General features: G+C 38.8%; 1 protein-coding gene across 1 annotated transcript in view; it reads right to left on the bottom strand.

The window, feature by feature from the left end:
- ift52 (intraflagellar transport 52 homolog (Chlamydomonas)) overlaps positions 1-26,294 on the bottom strand; it is a 38,430-nt gene that overhangs the window by 7,242 nt on the left and 4,894 nt on the right. The window contains exons 2-9 of the mRNA XM_048550403.2: positions 23,528-23,652; positions 20,697-20,784; positions 17,525-17,654; positions 17,352-17,427; positions 16,240-16,311; positions 15,017-15,143; positions 10,643-10,729; positions 261-329 (exon numbers count right to left, since the gene is read on the bottom strand). Of these exons, the coding sequence (XP_048406360.1) occupies positions 261-329; positions 10,643-10,729; positions 15,017-15,143; positions 16,240-16,311; positions 17,352-17,427; positions 17,525-17,654; positions 20,697-20,784; positions 23,528-23,652 (774 nt within the window). The remainder of the gene's footprint in view (positions 1-260; positions 330-10,642; positions 10,730-15,016; positions 15,144-16,239; positions 16,312-17,351; positions 17,428-17,524; positions 17,655-20,696; positions 20,785-23,527; positions 23,653-26,294) is intronic.

Genomic DNA, 26,294 nt, shown 5'->3' with positions numbered 1-26,294 from the left:
TGTCAGTGTACAGTGGTGATCCAAGTTCTGCCCACGCAGGATTAAAATAGGATTGATGCTGCATTCTATTAGCTCAAATTTATTTTTTTTTTGAAAAGTGTTTCCTCACTGTTCAAGGTTTTCATTTTTCTGTGGGAATATTGCTTGTGGATTTTTAGGACAAATATTTTTGTACTGTTTTGAGTATGTAATTATCTTTTTATCCCCCAAAAGAATTACAGCATTTCCAATTCTTTAATCCAAATTACTATATTTTTTACCTCTGGGTCCTCGGCATCGATTTGGTTCAACTGGATTTCATTTGTAGTCAGCCATTGAAAAACAACATCCTGTGACAAATGGAAGAAATGATGGAGGATCAACAAAACAGAGCACAAAGTTCCTCTGGAGTCCAAGCTTGTCTCTAGATTTTTTTTCCCTGAATGCATCTGAGGAGGAATTTGCAAAGACTTGCAAGCACAGATTGGTTAGGCTATTATCATATTACGTTGCAATAAAGAAGCCAAATAAAACAGGTACAGGAAGATCACAATCATCTGAAACAGTGAAGAACTTTGTACAAAGTGCTGATAAAGGCCTATGTGAAGTTTTTCATGACACTGGCCTCTATGATAACAAAGGCATCAAGGCACTTTCAAAGAACAGTGAAAGGTAACTGATTTGATATTTGGGATTATGTTGCTGAGTTTTGAGAAGGCCTTGAATTTGGCAGTATTTACATTGTAGAGAGTCATCACAGATTTTCAAGATTCCAGAAAATATAGACAGAATAGATATAAACACATCTGATGCAAATGGATTCTATAAGGAAACACAGCCTGAAGTCTAGAATAGGGAGCGCGAAGAGGTAACTTAGACTTGATTGCTTTTTCTCTGGAAGGGAAATATGGAATGGATTATCAAGGGAAGCAGGGCAGCTGGCTGTACCAGCAAATCCAAGAAAGCATATGAAAATTTCTACAGAGGAGGTACAAAAAGATTATAATAAGTTCTAGTCATAGGAACCACTCAGATGGCATTAGTAGCATTAACACCTTGATTATGTCCTGACAAGATAGCTCAAGTGTTGGATCGGCTGTTTAAAAAATGTCACTAATTCAAAACTCCACGTTACTGCATTTTAATGAGTAGAAGGTTAATGGGAAAAGCCTTAGGTAGATGAAGATAAAATATTTTCACCAGGTGGAGATTCTAGAACCGGGACCACAGTCTAAAAATTAGGGCCAGACCATTCAGGAGAGATGTTAGGAAGTACTTCTATACCAAAAGGACGATAGAAGTTTGAAACTCTCTTTCACAACCAAAGTTGATGTTAGATCAGTTGTTCATTTCAAATTTGAGATAGATAAATTTTTAAGCGAAGGCAGGTATATGGACTTAGGCCACAGATCAGCCATGATCTAATTGAATGGCGTAACATGCTCGAGGTGCTGAATGGTTTACTCCTGTTCCTAAGCTCTTACATCTGTTCCAATTATATGACCGTAAATAAAGATATTCCCGGTCATCATGAGTTAAGAAACTTCAAGTTCAGTGACCCAAAGTCTCTCCAGAGAAGCAAATAATCTAAAACTGTTTAAAACAAGTAATGAGTAAAAGAAGTGGATAAAAAGAGGGTTTCTTTTGTAATAACAATTGGGGGAAGATCAGTTTAAACTGAAGTAGTCAAATACTTAAGTTATGCTAAAAAATAATGTGGCATAAATAAGGCATTTGGATAAGTCTAACAAATACAAGCCAGTCAGTTTAACATTGGGGTGGAAGAGCTTTCAGATACCATCACTCAGGAGAAAAAGTTAATAATCAATTCAACAACTGGGAATTAATTTAGGAAAGTCAGCATAGATCTGTCACAGGTAAATTGGCGAACGTCAACAACCATTTCTACTAAGAAGAGAAGGAGCCAGAAAATAGGAAACTATAGGCTGGTTAGCCTGGCCTCAGTTCTTGGTAAGACTTTAAGGGCCCATTGTTAAGGATGAGATTACGGAGTACTTGGAAGTAGATGGTAAAATAGAGCTGAGTCGGCACAGATTTGTCAACCAGAGGTTATGACTGACAAATCTGTCAGCATTCATTTAAAGAGGGCTGGAATACTGCTGAGGTTATACAAAGTTCTGGTCAGATTACATTTGCGATATTGTGAGCAGTTTTGGGTCGGTCAGATTACATTTGCGATATTGTGAGCAGTTTTGGGTCCTGTATCTGAGGAAGGATGTGCCAGCATTAGAGGGGATCTACAAGAGGTTTACTTGAATGATCCTGAGGATAAAGAGATTATCATATAAACAGCAGTTGAGGACTTTTGTGTCTGTACTTGAAGAAGTTTAGAAGGACGAGAGGGATCTCATTGAAACTTACAGAATACTGAGAGGCCTGGATAGGATGGACGTGGAGAGGATGTTACCACCAGTAGGAAAAACCAGGACCCGAAGATGAAGCTTCAGAGTGAAGAGATGACCATTTAGATCTGAGATGAGGGGGAATTTTCAGCCAGAGTAGTGAACTTCTCTAACTCACTGTTGCAGAGAGGTGTGGATGCCAAGTAATGTATTTAAGACAAAGACAGACAGGGTCTTGATTGGTAAGAGGATCAAGGGATATGGATGAAGGTGGACGAATGGGGTTGAGAAACATACCAGCATAATTAAATGGCAGAGCAGAATTGATGGGCTGAATAGCCTAATTCTTCTTTTACATCTTATGGTCTAAATTTAGGTAACTAAACTTCTTTTGATAAAGTAACTCTAGGGTGAGGTGGGCGCTGATGTAGGTAATGCCATTAACGTCATACACATGGGCTTCCAAAAGGCTTTGATAAAGCACCACACAATGTCAGCAAAAGCTGAGGCTCAAGCAATAGAACAGACAAGGGCAGCATGGATAACAAGGGCAGCAGGTTGACAGGAAGCAAGGAATAGTGGTGAAGAGACGTTTTTCAAACTGGACGAAGTTACGAAATGGGGTTTGCCAGAGTTGGTATTGAGCTACTGCTTGCTTGACTTATACTCTAATTTAGCAGCAGCAGCAGTGACAGCACAAGCCAGGGGACAGCCAGGAAGGTAAGGTTTTGGTATAAAAAAACTTGCCTCGTAAATAGGTGGAGTGAAGGCTGAGCAGGAGTAAACTTGGACGTGGGGACTGCCAGGTAAGTGAACTTATATATTTGGGCAGTGGCTAAACCCGAAACACTATACGTGTAGCTTCTCCCATCCATTCTCCTCCTATAACCAAAAGAAAACTGTGTGAAGGATCGGTAAGGTCAGCCCTTTTCTTCTTTTTATCTCTTTGGAAATCTAGAGTAGAGGGGATGGAAGCTAGGGTAGTTGTATGTTCCTCATGTAGGATGTGGGAGGCAAGGGTCACTACTAGTGTCCCTGCTGACTTCACCTGTGAGAAATGCACTCAACTCCAGCTGCTCACAGATCACATAAGGGAACTAGGGCTGGAGCTGGATGAACTCCAGATCATTCGGGAGGCTGAGGGGATGAAAGGAGTTATACGGAGGTTGTCACACCCAGGTTACAGGATAAAGGTAGCTGGATGATCGTCAGGAGAGGGAAAGGTAATAGGCAAATAGTGCAGGGATTCCATGTGGCCATTTCCCTCAATAATAAGTATACTGCTTTGGAGGGGGGCAACCTGCCAGGAGAAAGTAAGATTAGCCAGGTCTCTGGCACTGAGCGTGGCTCTGAGGCTCAGAAGAGAATGGGGGAGAATAGGAGAGCGAAAGTGATAGGAGATTCAATGGTTAGGGGAACAGACAGGAGATTTTGTGGTCCAGAGCGAGACTCCCAGATAGTATGTTGTCTCCCAGATGTTAGGGTTGTCTTGGATTGAGTCTACAGGATTCTTAAGGGGCAGGGCGAGCAGCCAGAAGTCATGGTACACATTAGTACCAATGACATAACTAGAAAACGGGATGAGGACCTGAAAAGTGAATATAGGGAGTTAGGTTGGAAGCTAAAAGGCAGGATGCACAGAATAATAATCTCAGGATTACTATCTGTGCCATGGGCTAGTGGGGCTAGGAATAGACAGCAAGTGCAGCTGAAGACGTGGCTACAGAGCTGGTGTAGGAGGGAGGACTTAAGATATATGGATCATTGGGATACCTTCTGGGGAAGGTGGGACCTGTACAAGAAGGATGGATTGCACCTGAACTGGAGGGGCACCAATATCCTGGGCAGGAGGTTTGCTCGAGTTCTTTGGGAGGATTTAAATTAGGTTGGCAGGGGGATGGGAACCGGAGCTACAGATTAGAGGATGGGCTAGCTGGTGTACAAGCAGATACAGAATGCAGAGAGTCTGTGAGGAAGGATAGACAGTTGGTAGAACAAAGTTGCAGTCAGTGCGACGGATTGAAGTGTGTCTATTCAGGAATAAGGGTGATGAACTTAGAGCATGGATGAGTACTTGGAGCTATGATGTTGTGACCATTATGGAGACTTGGATAACATAGGGGCATGAATGGTTGTTGGATGTTCTGGGGTTTAGTTGTTTCAAAAGAAATAGGGAGGGAGGTAAAAGAGGTGGGGGAGTGGCATTACTAATCAGGAATGGTATCGCAGCTGCAGAAAGGGAGGTCATTGAGGAACGTTTATCTACTGAGTCAGTATGGGTGGGAGTCATAAACTGGAAAGGAGCGGTCATGTTACTGGGAGTTTTCAACAGACATCCCACAACAACAGAGACACTGAGGAACAGATTGGGAGGCAGATTTTGGAAAGGTGCAGAAGTAATAGGGTTGTTATCATGGATGACTTCAACTTGCCTAATATCGAATGGAACTTTCTAGGTTGTTTGGATCCAGTTTGAATGGAGCAAATTTTGTCAGGTGTGTCCAGGAAGGATTTCTGACTCAATATGTAGATAGGCCAACTAGAGGGGAGACCATATCGAATTTGGTGCTTGGCAACGATCCGGGCCAGGTGTCAGATCTCTCGGTGGGAGAGCTATTTGGTGATAATGATCATAACTCCCTGGACTTTACAACAGTCATGCAGAGGGATAGGGGCAGATGGTATGGGAAAGTATTTATTTAGGGACAGGAATTACAATGCTATTAGGCAAGAACTCGCAGAGCATAAATTGGGAACGGACGCTCTCAGGGAAATGCACAACAGAAACGTGGAGGTTGTTTGAGGAGCACTTGTTACGAGTACAGGACAGGTTTGTCCCACTAACGCAAGGAAGGGATGGGAAGGCGAAGGAACCTTGGGCAAGATATGTGGAACATCTGGTCAAAAGGAAGAAGGAAGCTTACTTAAGTTTGAGGAAGCAAGGATCAGACAAGTCTCGGGAGGGTAACATAGTAGCCAGGAAAGAGCTGAAGACTGGACTTAGGAGAGCTAGAATGGGGAATGAAAAAGCCTTGGTGGATAAAATTAAGGAAAACCCCAGCGTTCTGTACTTATGTGAGAAACAAGAGGATGGCCAGAGTGGGGGTAGGGCCAATCAGGGATAGTGGAGGGAACTTGTGTGTGGAGTTTGAGGAGGTTGGGGAAGTCCTTAATGAATACTTTGCTTCAGTATTCATCAGTGAGAGGGACCTTGACATTTCTGAAGACAGCGTGAAACAGGCTGATATGCTCGAACAGGTTGATGTTAGGAAGGAGGATGTGCAAGAAATTTTGTAAAACATGAGGATAGACAAATCTCCTAGGCCAGACATGTTACCCAAAATTACAACGGGAAGCGAGGGAAGAGATTGCTGCGCCTTTGACAATGATCTTTGCATCCTCACTGTCTACTGGAATAGTACCAAATGATTGGAGAGTGGCAAATATTATTCCCTTGTTCAAGAAAGGGAACGGGGATAATCCTAGGAATTATAGACTAGTCAGTCTTACTTCTGTGGTGGGAAAATTATTGGAAAGGATTCTGAGAAATAGTATTTATGATTATTTGGAAAATCACAGTTTGATTAGAAATAGTCAGCGTGGCTTTGAGAGGGGCAGGTCATGCCTCACAAGCCTTACTGAATTCTTTGAGGAGGTGACAAAACACACTGTTGAGGGTAGAGCATTGGATGTGGTGTATATGGATTTTAGCATGGCATTTGATAAGGTTCCCCATGGTAGGCTTATTCAGAAAGTAAGGAGGCACGGGATTCAGGGAAATTTGGCTGTCTGGATACAGAATTAGCTGTTCAATAGAAGACAGAGGATGGTAGTTGATGGAAATACCCAGCATGACGCTCGGTGACCAGTGGTGATCCAAAGGGATCTGTTCAGGGACATCTGCTCTTTGTGATCTTTAAAAATGACTTGGATGAGGAAGTCGAAGGGTGGGTTGGTAAGTTTGCCAATGACACAAAGTTGGTGGACTTGTGGATAGTGTGGAGGGATGTTGTAAATTGCAACAGGACATTGACAAGACGCAGAACTGGGCAAAGATGTGGTAGATGGAATTCAACCCGGAAAAGTGATTGATTTTGGCAAGGTGAATTTGAATGCAGAATACAGGGTTAATGGCAGGATTCTGGGCAGTGTGGAGGAACAGAAGGGTCTTGGCGTCCACGTCCATAGATCCCTCAAAGTGGCCACCCAAGTTGATAGGGCTGTTAAGAAGGCTTATGGTGTGCTGGCTTTCATTGGTGGGGGAATTGAGTAATAGGGCTGTGAGGTTATGCTGCAGCTCTATAAAACCCTGGTTAGGCCACACTTGGAATACTCTGTTCAGTTTTGGTCACCTCATTATAGGAAAGTGTGGATGCTTTAGAGAGGGTGCAGAGGAGATTTACCAGGGTACTGCCTAGACTGGAGGGCAGGTCTTCTGAGGAAAGGTTGAGGGAGCTAGAGCTTTTCCCATCGAAGCAAAAAGGATGAGAGATGACTTGATAGAGGTATAGGGGTGGCACGGTGGCTCAGTGGTTAGCACTGCAGCCTCACAGCGCCAGGGACCCGGGTTCGATTCCAGCCTCGGGCAACACACTGTGCAGAGTTTGCACGTTCTCCCCATGTCTGAGTGGGTTTCCTCCGGGTGCTCCGGTTTCCTCCCACAGTCCAAAGATGTGCAGAGTAGGTGGATTGGCCATGCTAAACTGCCTGTAGTGTTCAGGGTGTGTGGGTTATAGGGGGATGGGTCTGGGTGGGATGCTCCAAAGGGCGGTGTGGACTTGTTGGGCTGAAGGGCCTGTTTCCACACTGTAGGGAATCTAATCTAGATAGACTGGATAGCCAGAGACCTTTTATTAGGACAGAAACGACTATTACAGGGGTACAGTTTAAAGGCGATTGGAGGAAGGTATAGGGGAGATGTCAGAGGTAGGTTCTTTACACAGAGAGTGGTGGGCATGTGGAATATGCTGTCGACGGAGGTAGTGGAGTCAGACAGATTAGGGACATATAAGCAACTCTTGGATAGGCAAATAGATGATAGTAAAATGTAGGGTATGCAGGATAGTTTGATCTTACAGTAGGATAATAGGTCAAAGGGCCTGTACTGTGCTGTACTGTCCTATGTTCTACGTTCTATTTTAGACATGGGGGTACAGGACAAAATTTCAGAATTTGCAGATTAGACAGAACTTAGAAGAATTGACTATGAGGAAAATGATGGTAATAGAATTCATGTGGAATGAACAGACAAGTGGCAAATGAAATTTAATCCAAAGCAGCATGAACAAAAACATTTTTGTCAGAAGAACAAAGAAAGGCAATATCAAAAAAACGATACAACTCTAAAGTGGGTGCATGAGCAGAGGGGTGAGGGATATGTATCCCCAAATCATTGGAAGTGATAGAGCAGGTTGAGAAAGAAATTAAAAAGTAAACCGGATCCTGGACTTTATAAGTAGAGGTACAAGAGTACACAAGTAAGAAAGTCATGTTGATCCTTTGTGAAACACTGATTTTACCTCATATGCTGTTCTGAGCATCACATGCTGTAAGGATATGAAAGTTTTAGAGAGGTTGCATGAAGGACTTTGGAAGTGGTACCAACAATGAGAGAATTCAATTACGGAATAGGATGGAGAAGCTGGGGTTGTTCTCTTCAGAGAAAACATTTGAGGAAATTTGATGGAAATATTCAAAACCAGTGTGCTCTGGACAGAGAAGCTACGGAGAAAGCATTCCCATTTGTGAAACAGTCAAGAACCAGAGGACAGAAATTTTGATCACAAGTAAAAGAAGCAGAGAAAGAGGACGTGAAGAAAACCTTTTACGCAACAGTAGCTAGGATCTGGAATGCATGACTAAAGAGTGTACTTGAGGCAGATACATTCATTGGTTCAAAAGGTAAGTAGACAACTAGAAATCTATAAATTCTAAATCTAAACTTTTATGTTTATAACTGACGATTTATGGACTATCTCTGATGACACTTTGAAAAGCAATTCATTTAATTCCTCATTCAGAAGGTGAACAGAAATATATGCCCTGAGAATAAGTGTGAAGCTATTCACTTTGGTAGAAAAAGACAGCATTTCTTAAATGGTAAGAAATTGGGAAGTGCAGGAACCAATCTGGGTTTCCTTGTTCATGAGTCACTAAAAATTAACATTCAGCTGCAACGATCAGGAAGGCAAATGATATGACAGCTTTCTTCACAAAGGGATTTGAGTGTAGGAGTGAAGACATCTTGTTGTAGTTTTATAAAGCCTGTGAGACCTCACTTGCAATACTGTGTACAGCTTAATCTCCTCATCTAGGAAAATATATACTTGCTATAAATGGAGTGCAATGGAAATTCACCAAACTAATCGTGGAGATGGTGGGACTGTATTATGATCAGAAATTGAAGAAATCTGGTCTGTGTTTTCAACAGTTTGTACGAATGAGGCAATGACCTCATTCAAGTCTATAAATTCTTAAAGGCCATGGCAGTATTTTCAGAGAAGACTTTCCCCTGGCTAGTGAGTTTAAAACTGGGCAACATTACTGCTGGATAATAGGAAGGACTGTTTTCACTGAGAAGGTGAATTATGGTGAATCTTTGAAATTCTCTACCCCAGAATGCTCTAGAAGCAATCAGGATGCGAATAACATCAACAAAATGAAGATGATGCAAGAAAGTGGCCTGAAGAAAATGATCAGCTGTGAGCTGACAGATTGGTGATGCAGGCTTGACAGGTTGAATGGTTTACTTCTGTTCCTATATTCCTATCACAAAAAGAAGATTGAGTTGTTTTCCAAATATGCTTTACATGCAGGTAGACTTGCCAGCTGGCTAGTTTATCATAATACTACTTCATGAGAATATCACAAGGATGATGCTCACAATTTTCAATCCATTGCAATTAATAGACAAAACATGCTGGGCAGCATAAGATTTTGTGGGTGGGCAGGATGGGAGGAGAAGTTGTAAGAAGGATGCTATGGTGTCAGTTTGGGTCTTGTAATACATGGACTTTACATTCTCAAATTATCTCTGTAAAGAATGAGTGTTATTGGATTATACCCTGCTAGATTCTGTTTGAATTATGATCTTCATCTGCAGACTAACAAACTCTGGGTGTCTAGGAAAATAAATTTCACCAGTATCAGGAATTGACATATTTAACAAACAGACATTACAAAGCTAACAAAGTGTGAAGCTGGATGAACACAGCTGGCCAAGCAGCATCTCAGGAGCACAAAAGCTGACGTCTCGGGCCTAGACCCTTCACAGAGAGACATTACAAAGCTGTTTGTCCATCCCCAACTTCTCTGGTGCAAATGGAAGTGAGCAGCTTTCTTGAACAACTGCAGACTGTGTGGTGTGAGGACTGTTAGGGAGGGAATTCCAGGATTCTGCCCCAGCGACATTGAAGGAACGGCAAGCTATTTCCAAGTCATGCATTCCAGAGGTATAGATAGAGTCGACAGCCAGAGATAACAAAGTGTGAAGCTGGATGAACCACAGCAGGCCAAGCAGCATCTTAGGAACACAAAAGCTGCGATTTGGGCCTAGACCCTTCATCAGAGACGGGGATGGGGAGAGGGTTCTAGGGTCTAGGCCCAAAATGTAGCTTTTGTGCTCCTAAGATGCTGCTTGGCCTGCTGTATTCATCCAGCTTCACACTTTGTTATCTTGGATTCTCCAGCATCTGCAGTTCCCATTATCTCTGGACAGCCAGAGACTTTTTCCCTAGGGTGGAGGTAGCTATTACGAGGGGGCATAGTTTTAAAGTGAGTCGAGGTAGATATAGGGGAGACATCAGAGGTAGGTTCTTTACTCAGAGAGTGAGGCAGAGAGAGTAGAGGCGTGGAATGCATTGCCGGAGAGGGTAGTGGAGTCGACCTCATTAGGGGCATTTAAGCGGCTATTATACATGCATATGGATGATAGTATAAAGGTAGGGGTGGAAGTTAGATAGACCTTAGGTTTAGGGTAAAAGTTCGGCATAACATCATGGGCTGAAGAGCGTGTACTATGCTGTACTGTTCTATGTTCTATCTCAAACATAAGCATGCACTTAAATCATTGGGAACTAACTTACACACCCAGCATTTGTTAAAAATAAATTCAAGTAGAAAATCCATCCATTCATCAGGCAATACCAATTACTTTGTCAATCGGTTCTACTTAATCCGTTTGCTACATGACTCTTCCACTCCTTAAGTAAAACTGAACATATTAAATCACAGATAAAGAAATGGCATGATTATAAAGTTAGTATTAGTTTTTTCAAAAAACTATCGCAAAAAAAACATACCATGATTTTGCCATTTTCTTCTTTGTCAAGATATTGGTCACTGATCATGTGACAAGATCCTAGCACAGCCAACTTTCCACCTCGGAGCTGTTGACAAATTTCACAAATTTTCCAATTATTAGGACAATCTGTAACCCCACTTCATTAGTCTGACACATGATGAGCTTTGAAGGTTAAATATCTATGAATCTTTTCTTAATTGTATAAATCAATATGAATCAGTTTTGAGTATATTCCCTAAAAGTAAGGGTGTTTTCCCCCAGAAGAAAGGAACGTGAGAAAATGTCATGCAGTATATATAGAGTTGTCCAGCATGAAACAGACCCTTCAGCTCAACTCATCCATGCCAACCAAGATTCTCCAACTAAGCTTGTCCAATTTGCCTGCATTTGGCCCATATCCCTCTAAACCTTTCCTATTCATGTATTTGTCCAAATGTCTTTTAACAGTTGTAACTGTACCTGCACTTACCACTTCCTTTGGCAATTCGGTCCACATATGAACCATCCTCTGTCTGGAAAAAGTTTCCCCTCGGGTCTCTTTTAAATCCTTCTCATCTCATCTTGAAATTATGCTGACAAGTTTTGAAATCCCCAACCCTAAAGAACAGACCTTTGCTATTCACCTTATCTATGCCCCTCATGATTTTATAAACCTCCATAAGGTCATCCTTCAGCCTCCTTCACTCCAATGAAAAAAGTCCCAACATATTCAGAATTTCTTATTATTCCTTGTAAATCTTTTCTGCACCCTCTCCAATTTAATGATATCCTTCCTATAAGAGGGAATTAGAAACGTACAGAGTACTCCAAAAGTGGCCTTACCAATGTCCCGTACAAATGCAACTTAACGTTCTAACCTTTACTTAATGGTGTCAGCAATGAAGGCAAGCATGCCAAATGCTTTCTTTACCACTCTGTCCATCTGTGATACAACTTTCAATGAATTATGTACTTGAACCCCTAGGTGTCTCTGTTGTACAACAATTCCCAGGGTCCTACCATTAATCGTGTCAGTCCTGCCCATATTCATCCACATTAGCTAAGATCTTAACATTCTCTATCAGGTGTAAGAAAAGTTACTGTACTTAATTCTAGATGGCATTTGTGGACAAATATGACACTTTGCAACTTTCTACTGGTAAATAATTTATGTTAACTAAGAAACAAAGCATTTAAAAACAAACAAAAATTGCATATCTGGTATGTTACCATGGTTTTTAAGTTCAGGCTACGTATAAAAGAATGCCTAGATTTCTTAAATGGATTCTTACAGAAACAATAAAAAGCTGCTATCAATGTGTCAGAATCCTACGAGGGCATACGTATAGCACTCAACTTTTCCGAACTGAGAGTTGTGCGCATCCACTATTGTTGGTTCTGTACTTAATTGATGTTGAAAGTTGGTAGAAAATTACAGCAAGGTTCTATTTCCAGGGCAAAGCACAAGTTAAAGACCAAAGAACGGTGCAACACAGGAATGGATCTTCTGGCTCACCTAGACTGCGCCAGCACATGATGCCTTTCTAAACAAATAAACTTTTGCCTCTCTGTGGTCTGTAAACCTCTATTCCCTGTCTATTCATGTATCTGTCAAGATGACTCTTAAACTATGCTGCTGTATCAGAATTTCTGCCTCCTCTGGCAGTGCATTCCAGGTACTTACTACTCTCTGTGTGACAAAACTTGCCTCTCCCATCTCCTTTAAATTTATTACTTTTCACTGTAAAAGTAAGTGTCCTAGTAACTGACATTTCTAATCTGTGTAAAAAGACTCCGACTATCCATTCTATCAATGACTCTCAGAAGTCTGTAGACTTTTATCAGGTCATCCGTGAAGCTTCAACATTCAAGTGAAAACACACCAAGTTTGTCCAATCTCTCCCCATAGCTAATACCCTTAAAACCAGGCAACATCTTGGTAAAACATTTCTTTATGCTCTCCAAGGCCTCCCAATAGTCTCCACATATTTATTGCAGGATTTAACTAGAATTTAACTGCATCCATACATTAAAATTCTGTACAGGATTTGCTTTTCCTGTAGTCAAAACATATTGTTTCAAATTTCCTGTGCAACTTTGTGGCAATATTTCAATTCAAAGTTTCCATTTTTCAATGTGAACTGTCACTTCAGTGGTTCAAATTTTGCTAATGCACTTACCTTTTTTAACAACAAAATTGGACCGTAATCTCTGGTGTTCATATTTTAATATAAACCAGGAAGTTCCTATCTGTATTGTCCTTCTCGTCCAGAAACATCTCTATACTACTACCATGGTGAGAAACTTGGCCATTACAGAAGTCTTTGAAAGATTATGAAATTTATATGTAAGAAGCAGCAGCAATATAATTAATAATTTGAAAAGAAAAATGGAAAATTATTGCAGAAAGTCAGTTTGATTTAAACAATGATTTTAGATATCTGCTTCTACCCCATTTGAGGAATTGCCTCTCTCTTACATCCTCTTCTATTTGGAGTTTGGACCAGTTTGTTTCCTGCTTCCTGAACTGTGTCATCTACAACATGGTATGAATTGCATATAGTCGTTGCCCCCATATTCTAGAACACATTTGCAAAGATACTTTGCCTTCTGATTTTTACCCTTAAGTCCCTTAAAATATATGTTTTCCATCTTGTCCTTAATCGCCCCTTTCATAAAATTCTCCTACATCTACTTGATAAGTACCTTTCTGCCTTGTAAAGATCTCAAAGATCTTAGATAAAAGGAGCGGTTACATTTTCATTAATTACTGTGGTGTTCTGCAATCAAAAAAGTGCAAGTTACATGAAGTCAAATAGTCTAACAGAAATGAAAGGCTGAAAGTATTTAGTTTGCTCAGTTTCATAAATCGTCCCATTTTCTTTCAGTATATCACCGAATGGAAAGATACCCCTAATCAATGTGAAATTTGAATACATACTGTTTAAAAAAAATCAAAAAAGTTAATCCACATAGAATGAACATGAAGACACCCAAAAATAACCAAGCACATCTCTGTGGGAAAGGTTTCTTTCTTAGATGCTTTGGGAACGTGGTTCAAATCTCACAACAGCAGCTAGTGAAATTTAAGTTCAGTTAATATAGTTTGAAAATCAAAGCTTGCCATGAAACTATTACTGGTTCTCCTGAATAACAATCTGGTTCACCAATGTGCTTGAGGGAAGGAAATCCTTACCTTACCTGACCAGGGGCCAGACCCAGATTTCAGCCCCTTGGCTGTTAACTTTCCTCTGAAATGGCCTAGCAAATCCGTCAGCTCAAGGACAATAAGGATGGGCAATAAATGCTGACTTACCAGTTATCAGACCACAATAAAGAAAGAAGTACAGCAAACTTTGTTTTAACCGACACCTTAAGAAACACTCTTGACAAACTGACAAAAATTATATACCTGAAATACCAGAAATTTATTGTATTATCGCGATCTCCGCAATGTCCGAGTAGTCAGTTGAGGGTGTGAGTGAGAAGGTTCTCTGTCGGTAAGTTTTCTTTAAGGCAAAGTTGTATTATTATTTAAGTGATTTATGCTGTAAACAAATTATAACAGCAATGTGTATAGCCCCTATATTATGTCTCCTATTACTTAATGTGTATGTTTTTACATCAGTTACGTGGACCTCTTGATTTCGAATATTTGGTCAACTAGTACACTCCTGGTCCCATAGGTGCCGGTCAATAAAAAGTTTGCTGTAAATAATTTTTTCCAGTATCTTCCAGCAATCAACCAGGTGTGAATGGTTCAATAGGCACTACAATGTGCTAATTCACTAATTAGCATGGATATGCTTTTAACTACTGCTTTCCAAGAAACAGGGACAATACTCAAAAGTACAAAAGTTTTCAACATACTGCTTTATTATACATGGCGCTGCATGCGAAGTGTCTTGTGGTTTAAAGTGGAGTTAGAGGATGAGGGATCAATCAGATTTGGATGTAATGATAGGATTCATTCTGAAGTACAATACATTAATTCATAATACTTATAATTATTCTTCCATGAGATAGCACCACTGGCAAAGCCAACATTTGTTGAATTGCTCTTGAACTGAGTGGTTTGCTGGGCTACTTCAAAGAGCAGGTAAGAGTCAAACACATTGTTCTGTTTCAGTAGTCACATAAAGGAAAGACAAGGTAAGAATAGCAGTCCTTCACAGTTGGAAAGTGGAAAGTAGAGTTGCTTGGAAGATATGGGTTGCTTTGAAGAACAGGTGAAGAAACAGGAAAATGGACAGTGGGAGGCAAGAAAGTTCAGTTAGAACATGACAAGCTAAGGTGGTTTCCATTATAAGTAAAACACAAGAAGTTCTATTTAAATAAAAAAAGTTGATACGAAAGTATGGTCTGGCAGACTCAAGTGTATTTGAAATGGTACCTTGGAATAGTAGAATGCCAGAATCGGTCTGTTGAGGGGAAAACATACAGAACCTGTTGACAACACTGCAATGGCTGGCTTCATTACACTCAGTGTGGCACCAAATGGATAAACAAACGTTAGGGCTCTGTAGCATACAAGAACAAGAAGATTACTAAAAGTACAAGAAGGAAGCCTACTTGTCAATGAACCACATAAACAAATACGTTAGATGTCAGCATATAAGTCAATCTTTGAAGTCTTAAAAATTCTTGCAAATACAGGGGTCAGCATATATGCCTTATATAAAAGTGAACCATGGGTGTGGGTGGTTCCTATCTTTGTTATAGATCCATGCGGGCTCTGATCTGTTCGGGCATATCCTAAAATCCTATGAAACACAGCAAATGATGGCACTTGGGGGCTGTAATAAGGGTCATCTTATATGCTATGATCTGTAGTAATGAAGATGCTTTCCAAAAATCCATTTATTCCTACGTTTTCAAATAATAGCTATGCAATTCTCATTGTTCAGAAACAACAAGCAACAATTTCGATTTAAATTTTTATAATACACCATTCATACTTGCACATAGCAATTGCCAGAATTTTTCCTGAAATGTGATTTAATCCTATTTCAGTTTCTTTCATTGCATGGCAACTACCAGGGAATTGGCAATCACCACTTAGATCTTACCACTAGTTAACTATTTTGCCACTAAAAGTAAATAATTGCAATAGTAAACAAAAGTGGCTATCCAAGCATAAAATGAATGAAATATCAATTTTGGAAACCGGTAAATTATTGCATTGATGCCTTATTATTTAACGAGTTATCCTGAATTATGTGTTTTGATTTTGTATCATTGCTTGATTAACAAAGAAAACAGCAGTAATCGTGGCAAGTTAGCTTTTGAAATTCAGTAAACTGCCAGTAAATTTCTTTGCTACTCAATGCATTATTTTGCTTACATAACAAGAATGACTGCTCTTTAGAAGTACTCACCAATTATCAAGTTCTTTAGAACAGATTTAGGACATCATGGTTAATGTATTAAAGCAATTTATTTTGTCTTTATCTCAATTAAGCTACGACTATGCATGCTGTTGTATGTCAATTTTGCTGATTAAAATGTCTCTGCAAAACTATATTTTTTAAGTAGTCAATTTATGCATAACAGGGTAGATGACAGTTCTGTGGGACTGAAGTCATAATTCTGTTTGATGACTTTTGAAAAACCTACTGCAAGTTGTTGCCATTGCTGTCTTCATCCATTACGCCTGGCACAGATTTTCCAGCAGCTCGACTAATTTCTCTGTGAATGACAATTAATTTTCCATATGTTCATTTGAAGGAGAAACAACTTTACCAAATTAAACTCTAAAACAATCCATTTAATTTACAATGGACATACACAAGCCCAAGCTTTACTTAATTTAGATTTTAGAAAATAACACCTCTGCAATCCATAGCTAATTACATTCTCCATCACCTCCTCCTGATCATCCCACACAATCGTAACCTTTGAGGTTTTGATTGTAGGATTAGATGAAATTCTACATCTATTGATGAACATGTGTGGCAATAAATGTCTTTAAAACTTCCCAACAACATTGTAATAATTTGCCCTTTCAAATAACTAAGGTTAACCAAAGTGAAACACTTATCAATGTTTAGTAACTTGGTTGAACAAACTTTTTCATTTGGCAGTAGAACTATAGATCAATCCGTGGTTCATTTTCAAGCTAGAGTAATTTTAATGTTGGAAATTCACTAGATAAAAATGTACAGGCAAGATGCGTGTCTTGCCAATGAAGTAACAAGCATTTTCAAATGAATTGCAGAGCACACTTGATAGGCTGCATGGCCTACTTCTACTGTAATATCTTATGGTATAAAACCCAGCAGAGGAATTCTAACCTAGTTTCAATAATAATTACTGCACACACACTTCTATGTTATTACTTTGCGTCAGAAAGTAAGACGACAAGCAAGTTCAACATGTTTTGGGAGCACTCGTGCTTGGTAAACACGGCTCGGCTAATAACATATACTCTCAACACAAGCTCAGTATCAAAAGGGGGATGAGGAAAATTAATATAACTGAAAGGATATCCATGCCCCTCAAAATTTAATCATGCAAATGTTAAGAACCTGAGCTAGAAAATATCTCTGTTCTCAAAAACTGATCAATATGATAAAGTCAAAAAGAAATTTCTGTAATAACCAACTGGAGTATTATTTTATCCTCTTCCCCCAAAAGTAATTTGTCAACAAATGATGTAAACTACTATATGAATAACATCACGTAGGTGGAATGAAAATGATTAAGCCATAGGTGAAATGTAGTATTACCTGTTCAAAACTCCATTTGATATTAATGCTTCTTTCGGGTGGAAATATTTGTAGTACATATTTCTCACAACAGCATCTTGAGGACAAGGATATTTAAAATTACAATTTAAATCCTTATACATTAAGGTACAAATGGAAAAAATAAAATTTAAAAGAAAATTTACAATGCTCACCATTATTTACCATAATTCCATATTCCTCTAACAAAAAGTTTATGTTCGTGTCATATTTAGATTCTCCACCTTCCCCCAGCATCACAAGAATACGCCCTCCATTTTCTAGGTATTTTTTCAATATTTCAAGCTTTAAAAAAATTATAACGATTAATCAAAAATGTGCAATGTTTCTTTGAAATACAATCTGGCCCAATCATAGCCTGAAAATAACACTCAATAGAATACAAGTACAGCAGCATACAAATATAATACACAAAATAAATGGGTCAACAACTAATTTTTATAATAAATACTGGAAAGGCTGTTTTATCAATAAGTAATCACTAACTTTTAAACAATTAAACAATTTGCTACATCACACCAGAGTTCTTGTGGGCGCTGGGTAACATCATTGCCTTTGAACCAGAAGCTCAGGGTTCAAGACCCCTCTGTGCATTCATAACAGGGCAAACAGGTTAACTATCAACCTAAAAATCCTTACAGAACAGTCCAGTGGCAGCCAGCAAGAGCGAGCGAATGTCTTAGTCAGCATGTGATGAAAAGTTTGTTGGAGCCTCGATCATCATTATCCATAACTGCAGATAACACTATGTGTTACCATGGGAGCACAGACTCGCTGAGTGCATTTTAACAGACCACCACCATAAAACATTGTGAACCTGCAACAGCCAATCTTTTACTGACTTTGAAGTGGGTTTGAGATGTGAAACAGGTTATATTAACACTAGTTATTTCATTACTAAGAACTTTCTCAAAACATGTAGATCTGAAACATACAATTCCATAAATGGGACATTAGTAACACAGATAAAGATCTTTTGCCAGCTTTTAGTTAAGGAATTTCACTTCAGTGCTTACTAGGATGTGAGTTATAGAAGATAGCATATGTGTGAACTGGAAAGTCATTTCTGGCCTGTTAGGCTATTCACATTCACAGCCACTGCTACTAAATATACTGCATCATTGAACAGTACAGCATAGGAATAGGTCCTTTGGTCCACAATGTCTGTGCCAACCATGCTTTCCTTCTCAATCATCCCATCTGCCTGCACATGGTCCATATTGCTCTATTCCTTGACTGTTCACATGCTTATCTAAACGTCTAAACCAGAAATAAACTTACAGTCCTGGTTTACTGGCAACCTAATTACATTTTAAATAACTAGTGTGGCAGTAAAAACCAACTAAGGACCTTGTTCATTGATTTCTTTGATACTGCCAAATAAATTCAGTCTTTTTTTTAATGTTACGGTGGAATGATGCAATTCTTAGTCATCCAAATCAATTACAACCACGAACAACTTTTCTTATACACTTATTAAACACTTATTTATTAATATCAGCACAGCATAATTTCATGCCCATAATGATTTACAGAAATACACGCCTTTCCATTGTATGCTGTTTATTAGATAGAGATTACATTACACAAAGAAAAAGCACAGACACAGAGAGAGGAATGCTGATCATTTTTTGTCTTGAGAAGAGGCAAATCATTCATAGAAAGAGATCAGTTTTTCTATTTGGCAGTAAAAGAGACAGGAACCACAAAATCATAGAGCATGGAAACAGACTTGGAGGTTATTAACATGCCAGCTCAAAAAAAGTTTTAAAAAGCTGTGTAAATAGCTTGGAGATGCTAAAGAGCTAGGTGAATTTCCCAGAAGCTGGGAACTAAAGTGCTATGGTTGCTGGTTGAAAAGTACTGTTTTCATTTATGGAAAAAGGATTTAAAGAAGTGTCAATAACGATACCACTAAAACTCAGGTCAAAGCTGTTGCTGGATTACAGGGCCTATCCTATATGAATAAAGAATAGTATATTGTGGACCTGTTTACTATGTTCAGACTGTAAAATATAACTGCAGAGTAGGCTAATTGGCCCACCGAGTCTGCTTTACCATCCAATGAAACCTGGCTTATCGGATAGTCTTCAAATCCACCTTCCCGCCCTTTGCCTATAACCATGGATTTCCTTACTAATGCTGTCTGTCTACATCAGATTCTTAATGACCTAGCTCTCGGCATTAAAAAAAAATCCATAAACTATCCTGGATGAAGAAAATCCTCCTTATTTCTGTTTTAACTGGGCAACTGCTTACTCTGAAATTATGCCCTTTGGTCCTAGACTCTCCCACAAGGAGAAATAACCTCTCTTGTTGTCATACTTATTCCCTCTCATACTAATAAAGCTATCCCACCAAGCTTCCCTTTCTGCCTGTTACTTCAGAAGGACGTGCCCTTGAATAGTTAGTTCCCAACTTTGAATTTGTAATCAGGTCTCTGAAATGGCTGAAGGATCACATATATTAACCTCTACTTAGGCCACTAATTCATTTGTTCTGTTCTGAATACCATGCCCATTTATGTAGAAAACCTTTTTTTTCCCATCATTTTCCTCCCTTTAACCTATTTGCTGCTTTTCTTAATGCTTGGACACATTGTTCCTTTCTGTCTCTATCTCAGTATCATTATCAAAACATTTTTCCGGCAATGCCACCATATTCTTTTGCTTTTTAAGATAATTTATTCCTCTCCCAAAACCAGTCACTCCTCTAATTAGTTTAATATCCTCTCCACAGCCCGAGTCACTCGATTCACCAGAACAGATCAGGTGACGTGCATCCAACTGGGACAGTTCCCTTCCCTTCTGCCTGATTACTCTTGCCAGTGCTCCATGAACTAGAAATTATTGGTGTGGAAGACAACTACTAATCTTTAAGCCAGCCACTTAACTCCTTGATTTTATTTACCCAGAGTCAGTTTGCCCATTGCTTAGACAGTAATCCTGAGTAAATTACCCTGGAGTTTCTGGTTTTTAGTTTATTTCCAACTGTTCAAAATTGTAAGCAGAACTTAGTTGTGCCATATATGCTTAAGGGAAGTTTGTGCCTGTGCAAATAGATCTTTGATGTATTGACAATTAAACTGAAGTTCATCTTTTTACTTGAAGTATCATTTGCCTGTTAATTTGTGTTTTACTTATGTTGGTTCCAAATAATGTTAAAGTAACAACTACAAAAAGTGGAATCATTTGTTTTTTTTTCATTTAAGAGTGATTCAGTAAATTTGGATACTTTGCTTTATGTTCACCCATGGAGATCACAACCTCGATCATAAATTGTCAAATACCTGCAAACTCCATTTACAGAATTAATGTTCTTTCTTACTTCAGCAGCAGTGAATTTTTCTCTGGGTCCTGCTGTGATCCACAGTTTCACACCTATCAGTTTTTCTTCTGTGATTTCATCTTTAAAACTGTCAACCACAAGAATGCAGTAAGTTTGAATTCATTTTCTCAAAAAAAAACCAACACAAGCTTGTTAAAACATTTGATAAAGTTGGTGGTCGTTAGCAATAAGGCTAATCTTAACCCTCAAACATGTATAGTTATAATTCTGTGGAGGTCTGTAACGTGTTTGTTTATTCCCTACAGAGGCTCAATAAAAAAAATCCACAAAATTCATGCCGTAAATCAGAATGTTGCTATATACAAAAATTCAAGAACTTAAGTGCTAAAAATCACACTCCATCTTAAATAGTCAGTTACATTAAAGAATTTAAAATTGAAAAGAATGGTAATACTTTACATCAAACTCATTTGACTCAGATCCCAAGTATCTAAAAGAAATCAGAAGTTTAACCACTTGGTCTAAATACTATTTCAAAGATTCTCTAACAGTTTAAATTTCTTGGGCCTTTTGCTTAGTTTAAGGCAAGGCCGTCTCTTCAAATTTCCTGAAACCACCTCACAGTTATAGACTCCCATTGAACACAAGAGTCACTAGCTTAACTGTAATCACCTTGGGTCAGAAGTCTCCTTCTTCCAGTGTTTTTAACCCTCTCTTCTCAGGTTGGCTATTGTAGAAAACTAATTCACTATTGAGTCCTTCCATTTTGATCGTTTTAGGTAACAGATACAAAATTTCAACAAAACCCTGCTTGAAAGAAACATCCTCTCTACACAGCCTATGTTAAACTAGACCCAAACTGCTCAAACACAGAACTACATCCAGGGTAATGAAATGTGAGGCTGGGTGAACACAGCAGGCCCAGCAGCATCTCAGGAGCACAAAAGCTGACATTTCGGGCCCAGACCCTTCATCAGAGAGCTCTCTGATGAAGGGTCTGGGCCCGAAACGTCAGCTTTTGTGCTCCTGAGATGCTGCTGGGCCTGCTGTGTTCATCCAGCCTCACATTTCATTATCTTGGATTCTCCAGCATCTGCAGTTCCCATTATCACTACATCCAGGGACCCATTTACCGCTATATTTAACTCCTGGTCCACTCTTTACACCCCCCCCACCCCTCGGTGTTTCTCTCCAGGCAGCTTGGTCACATGATCAATTACTGGAAGGCAGCTGCTTATTATAAGAAGTCCTTCAGAGAAACCTAGCTCTAAAAGGGATCATCACCCCAGTTCTGCTCCTTCCCAAAAGCACATGGACTGTCATAATTTATGTAAGTTTCAATCTAGAGAAGTGGTCACGGGTTAAATTATTTTTCATGTTATGGCCAGGTATATTTGAAATGTCTCTGATGGACATAACATTCTTGTTTCAGATCCTAAGTATTTCTACAATGTTTATATTTAGGAATTGATAGCATATTACTTTTAAGAGATTACCGAATTTGAACAAAAGACCTTTGCAACTAGTTGTCTAGCTTTGAAACAAAAGCAGAAATTGTTGGCGAAACTCAGCAGGTCTGGCAGCATCTGTGGGGAGAGAGCAGGGTTAACTTTTCGTGTTTTTAATCAGAACTTAGTCACTAGACTTAAATGCTTTCTCCCCACAGATACTGCCAGATCTGCTGACTTCTGTCAGCAAATTCTGTTTTTGTTTCAGATTGCCAGTGCCCACAGTTCTTTGATTTATTATAGTTGTCTAACTTCCTTAACATTTATAATCTCAAGTAATTTTTTTTAATGATAATAGTTTGCTAATACATAGAATTATGAGAAATTGCACATCTTTGAACCAACTATTCTACATTAAATTTTGTGTGGGTCAGATTTCAAGTCACCTATGACACAGTAAAGGCGTCTTTGAACCGATTTTTAACAAATAGTGCAAGCAACCTTATTGTCTTTCCTTGTACATTAGCCTGACTTCAAGAAGAATCTTCAGTCTGTTTCTAAATTTCAATACAGGTAATGTTCTGTATGCTTCACTTCACTGTTCTGCTACATGTTATAATAGGAGTTGGTCAGATTCATAACAAGATTTGTGTCACATGATGCAACTGTTGTCAAATATGTCAGCCATTATTCACATAATGCATTTTCAATGCAATTATAGTTCCTTTTCCTGATTAGCAAATAAAATGTAATGAAACATTTAACGGACAGTGGTCTCAATATCCTCCATTCAGTGAAAGCATGTGTGGTTTATACTCGGAGTTTGTTAGTAAAATGATAATACTAGAAACTAAATGTGAATATTTTCTTTGAAACTTTTGAGAGCTTTACTTTCCTGTTACAGAATAATGATAACATCTTTACCATTTTGTGCGAATTTATACAAGACATTTTCAACTAAAAGTAGTATATGACATTGAAAACAATGTCACTGTTGTCACACCAGTGGCGATGAATTTCTACAGACTGCACTGATGTAAGTATTTTCAACATGATACAATGCTCACGTGAGTGAAGAAAACAGTTTTAGATATTAATAATGTTAAACATTTTGAAGCAAAACTAATTACTGCAATATAGATGATTGATTTTCATTCTGTTTAATAAACATTATCTATTTTAATTTCAGTCAAATCAGGTTTGTCAGTATGATATCTTTCCTCAGTTGGTGTCCATTCTCAGTTGCTGCGGTCTACAGCTTTGTGTATTTCCAGTGCAGAGTCAAATAGTAATTTTCTGGGTTCTATTAATAGCATGGGAAAGTATTTGAAAGAGGAAAAGTCCCTCGTCTTAAATACTTGAATATTTAAGGAGGGTCTGAAATACAGACATCGCAAGTTAAATATGCAAACAAACACCTGCCTTTGTATCTTCCAGTTAGTTCGAAGTTTCTTCTGCAATGACTTGTAACCACTACTGACAGTAAAGAGTTCTTTTTTTGATGCATTGAAAACTATTATATTTCGTTGATCCTTCTCCATGGTTTCCTAAAGAAAAAGAAAACTTTTAATCACTGTGTTTATAGCATCGTGGAAATTAAACAGGAATTTGAATTCAAACCTAACCTCACTCCCTTTCACTCTTCCAACAGTAAAAGATAAAACTGATGAACAGTAGCATTCTCTGATACAAAGTACATTACATGTGTGAACTGGACTATAAATCAGGTTGTACGAAACTGTTCCTCCTACTTAAGACACATCTCAAATTTCTACTAATGAGTGGTTAACCACAGCATACAGAACTACATGGTTTGCATTAAAATATTATCCCTCCACCTATAGTTAGTAGCTGCACAGATTAAAACAATCCATTTCTATACTGAGGAACCTTATAAGTACAGCACTCAATTGAGACATCACAGTGGCTGAAGTCCTGAGTTAGCAAGCAGGTAAAATATTTTGCCATCCTGATCACCATATGACACCAACTTTGGAAGGGCAGATAAGTAGGAAAACTACTGGGATGTGCACAAACAATAAAGTGGTAATGCACAGAGATATCAATTACCCTAATATTAATTCTGATAAAATCAGTACAAACAAGATATAAATTGCACAGTTATTGCACTCCTTTCAGCAGAATTATATTTTTAAAACCAACATTTACAAGCTCAATAAGAGATGGGGCGATCTGGGCTTGCTCTTAGGAAACGTAGCTGGGCAGGCAGAAAAGGTATCAGCACAACTGCATTTTAGTAAGTGATTATAATTCAGATAAATTTAATGTAGTTATTGGAAAAGATGAATACAATCAAAGTGTAAAAGATTTAAATTGGGAAAAGGGTAACTTTATCAAGTGGAGATATGATTGAGGGTGGAAATAGCCTCTTGCAGGTAAATTGGTGACAGAGCAGTGGGAAACATTCAGAAGATTCTAGAAGGTTCAAGGCAAATATGTTTCTAGAAAGAGAAAAAAAGAGTTAGACACTCAAATCTAGATCCTTCCACTATCCAGACGTCAAACACAGAAAGATGGAAGATAGGAGGAGGCCATTCATTCCTTCGAGCCTGCTCCGCCATTCTTGATAATCATGACTGATCATCTAACTCAATAGCCTAATCCTGCTTTCTCCCCATAACCTTTGATCCCATTCGCCTCAAGTGATACTTTTAGCCACCTCTTGAATACATTCAATGTTTTGGCATCAAAAACTTCCTGTGGTAATGAATTCCACAGGCTCATCACTCTTTGGGTGAAGAAGTGTCTCCTCATCTCTGTACCACTGTGAACATCCTCCCTACAACTACCCTGTCCACTCCTGTTCAAATTTTATAAGTCCCTGTGAGAAACCCCCTCATTCACCTGGACTCTAGCGAAAACAATCCGAACCTAGTCAATCTCTCCTCATGCATCAGACCTACCATCCCCAAAATCAGCCTGGTAAACCTTTGCTGCACTCCCTCAAACATAAGAGCCTCCTTCTGCAGAAAAGGAGACCTAAACTACTAAACAGGGTAGGATAGAGAAAAATGAAAAGCTGCATTAGATACCAGAGCTCAATACAGCATTAAGACTACTACGGGGTAGAAGGTAAAAAGCTAAAAGTACAAAAAAAATTAAAAACATGGAGAGGATAGGGAAAATAATTTGGAAGCAAAATATAAAATAATTTCGTTTTTTTGTATTTCTAAAACATAAGGTGATAACTAAGGAAAATGTGGAACCAATGACATTTGTGGTCATGGAGAGGAGGGTCTGAGTGAGATATGGAGACCCAGAATTTAGCTCTGGGGGGTCTCAGCCAGTGCCCTTGTCCATTCAGTATGGGGTTGATGCTCTTAGAATAGATGCCAGCACAAACTGTAGGAAGGATGAGCGATCTTACTAAAGTGCCATGTTGTCTAACTGGTTCCAAGGTTCAAAACTAATCCTCTGGGCTGCGGAAAACTTGGAGTAGGAGGGGAAATGATCCAGTGGTCCATTTAGATACTAATGATACAAGGTAGGTCTAGGAAAGAGGTTCTGCTGAAGGATTACGAGCAGTTCAGGGCTGAATTAAAAAGTAGAACCAAAGATACGGTAATAAGTTGTGGAATTATTACCTGAGTCACATGCAAATAGGTGTGGAGTAAGTACAATGAGAGAACTAAATGCTTACTCAAAGATTGGTATGGGAGAAACAGGTTCTGATTCATGGGGACTGACACCAGTGCTAAGGATAGAAACAGCTGTTCTAAGGGACATGCTATACTTGAAACACGTTGGGACCAGTGTCCTGGCAAATTGTACATTTAGGATTGTAGATAGGTATAAACTAATTAGTTGGTAGGAGAGTTCAACTGAAGAGAAGTTTAAAAATAAAAAGAAACAAATATGCAAAGGTACAGGGTGGTGAAGAAGTGAATGATAATAAAAGGGTGACATAAAAGGGGTAGGACAGAAGAATGCAGCAGAAATTAAAATCAGAATAAGTAAAACATCAAGCTTAAGGTCTTTATTCAAATGCATGTAGCATTTGTAAACAGACAGAAGAATTGACAGCACAAAAAGAAATAAATGAATATGTCTTGATAGTTTTTGAAGACATGGTTGGAGGTGAACAAGTGGGAATTCAACATTCCAGTAATTTTGTCATTCTGGAAGAATAGACGAAAAGGAAAAGGAGGTTGGGTAAAATTTTTAAAAA

Source organism: Stegostoma tigrinum, chromosome 19 (assembly GCF_030684315.1).
Source record: "Stegostoma tigrinum isolate sSteTig4 chromosome 19, sSteTig4.hap1, whole genome shotgun sequence".
Classification (NCBI taxonomy): Eukaryota; Metazoa; Chordata; class Chondrichthyes; order Orectolobiformes; family Stegostomatidae; genus Stegostoma; species Stegostoma tigrinum.
Note: the sequence above shows the minus strand (reverse complement) of the source record. Positions and strands in the feature narration are given on the sequence as shown.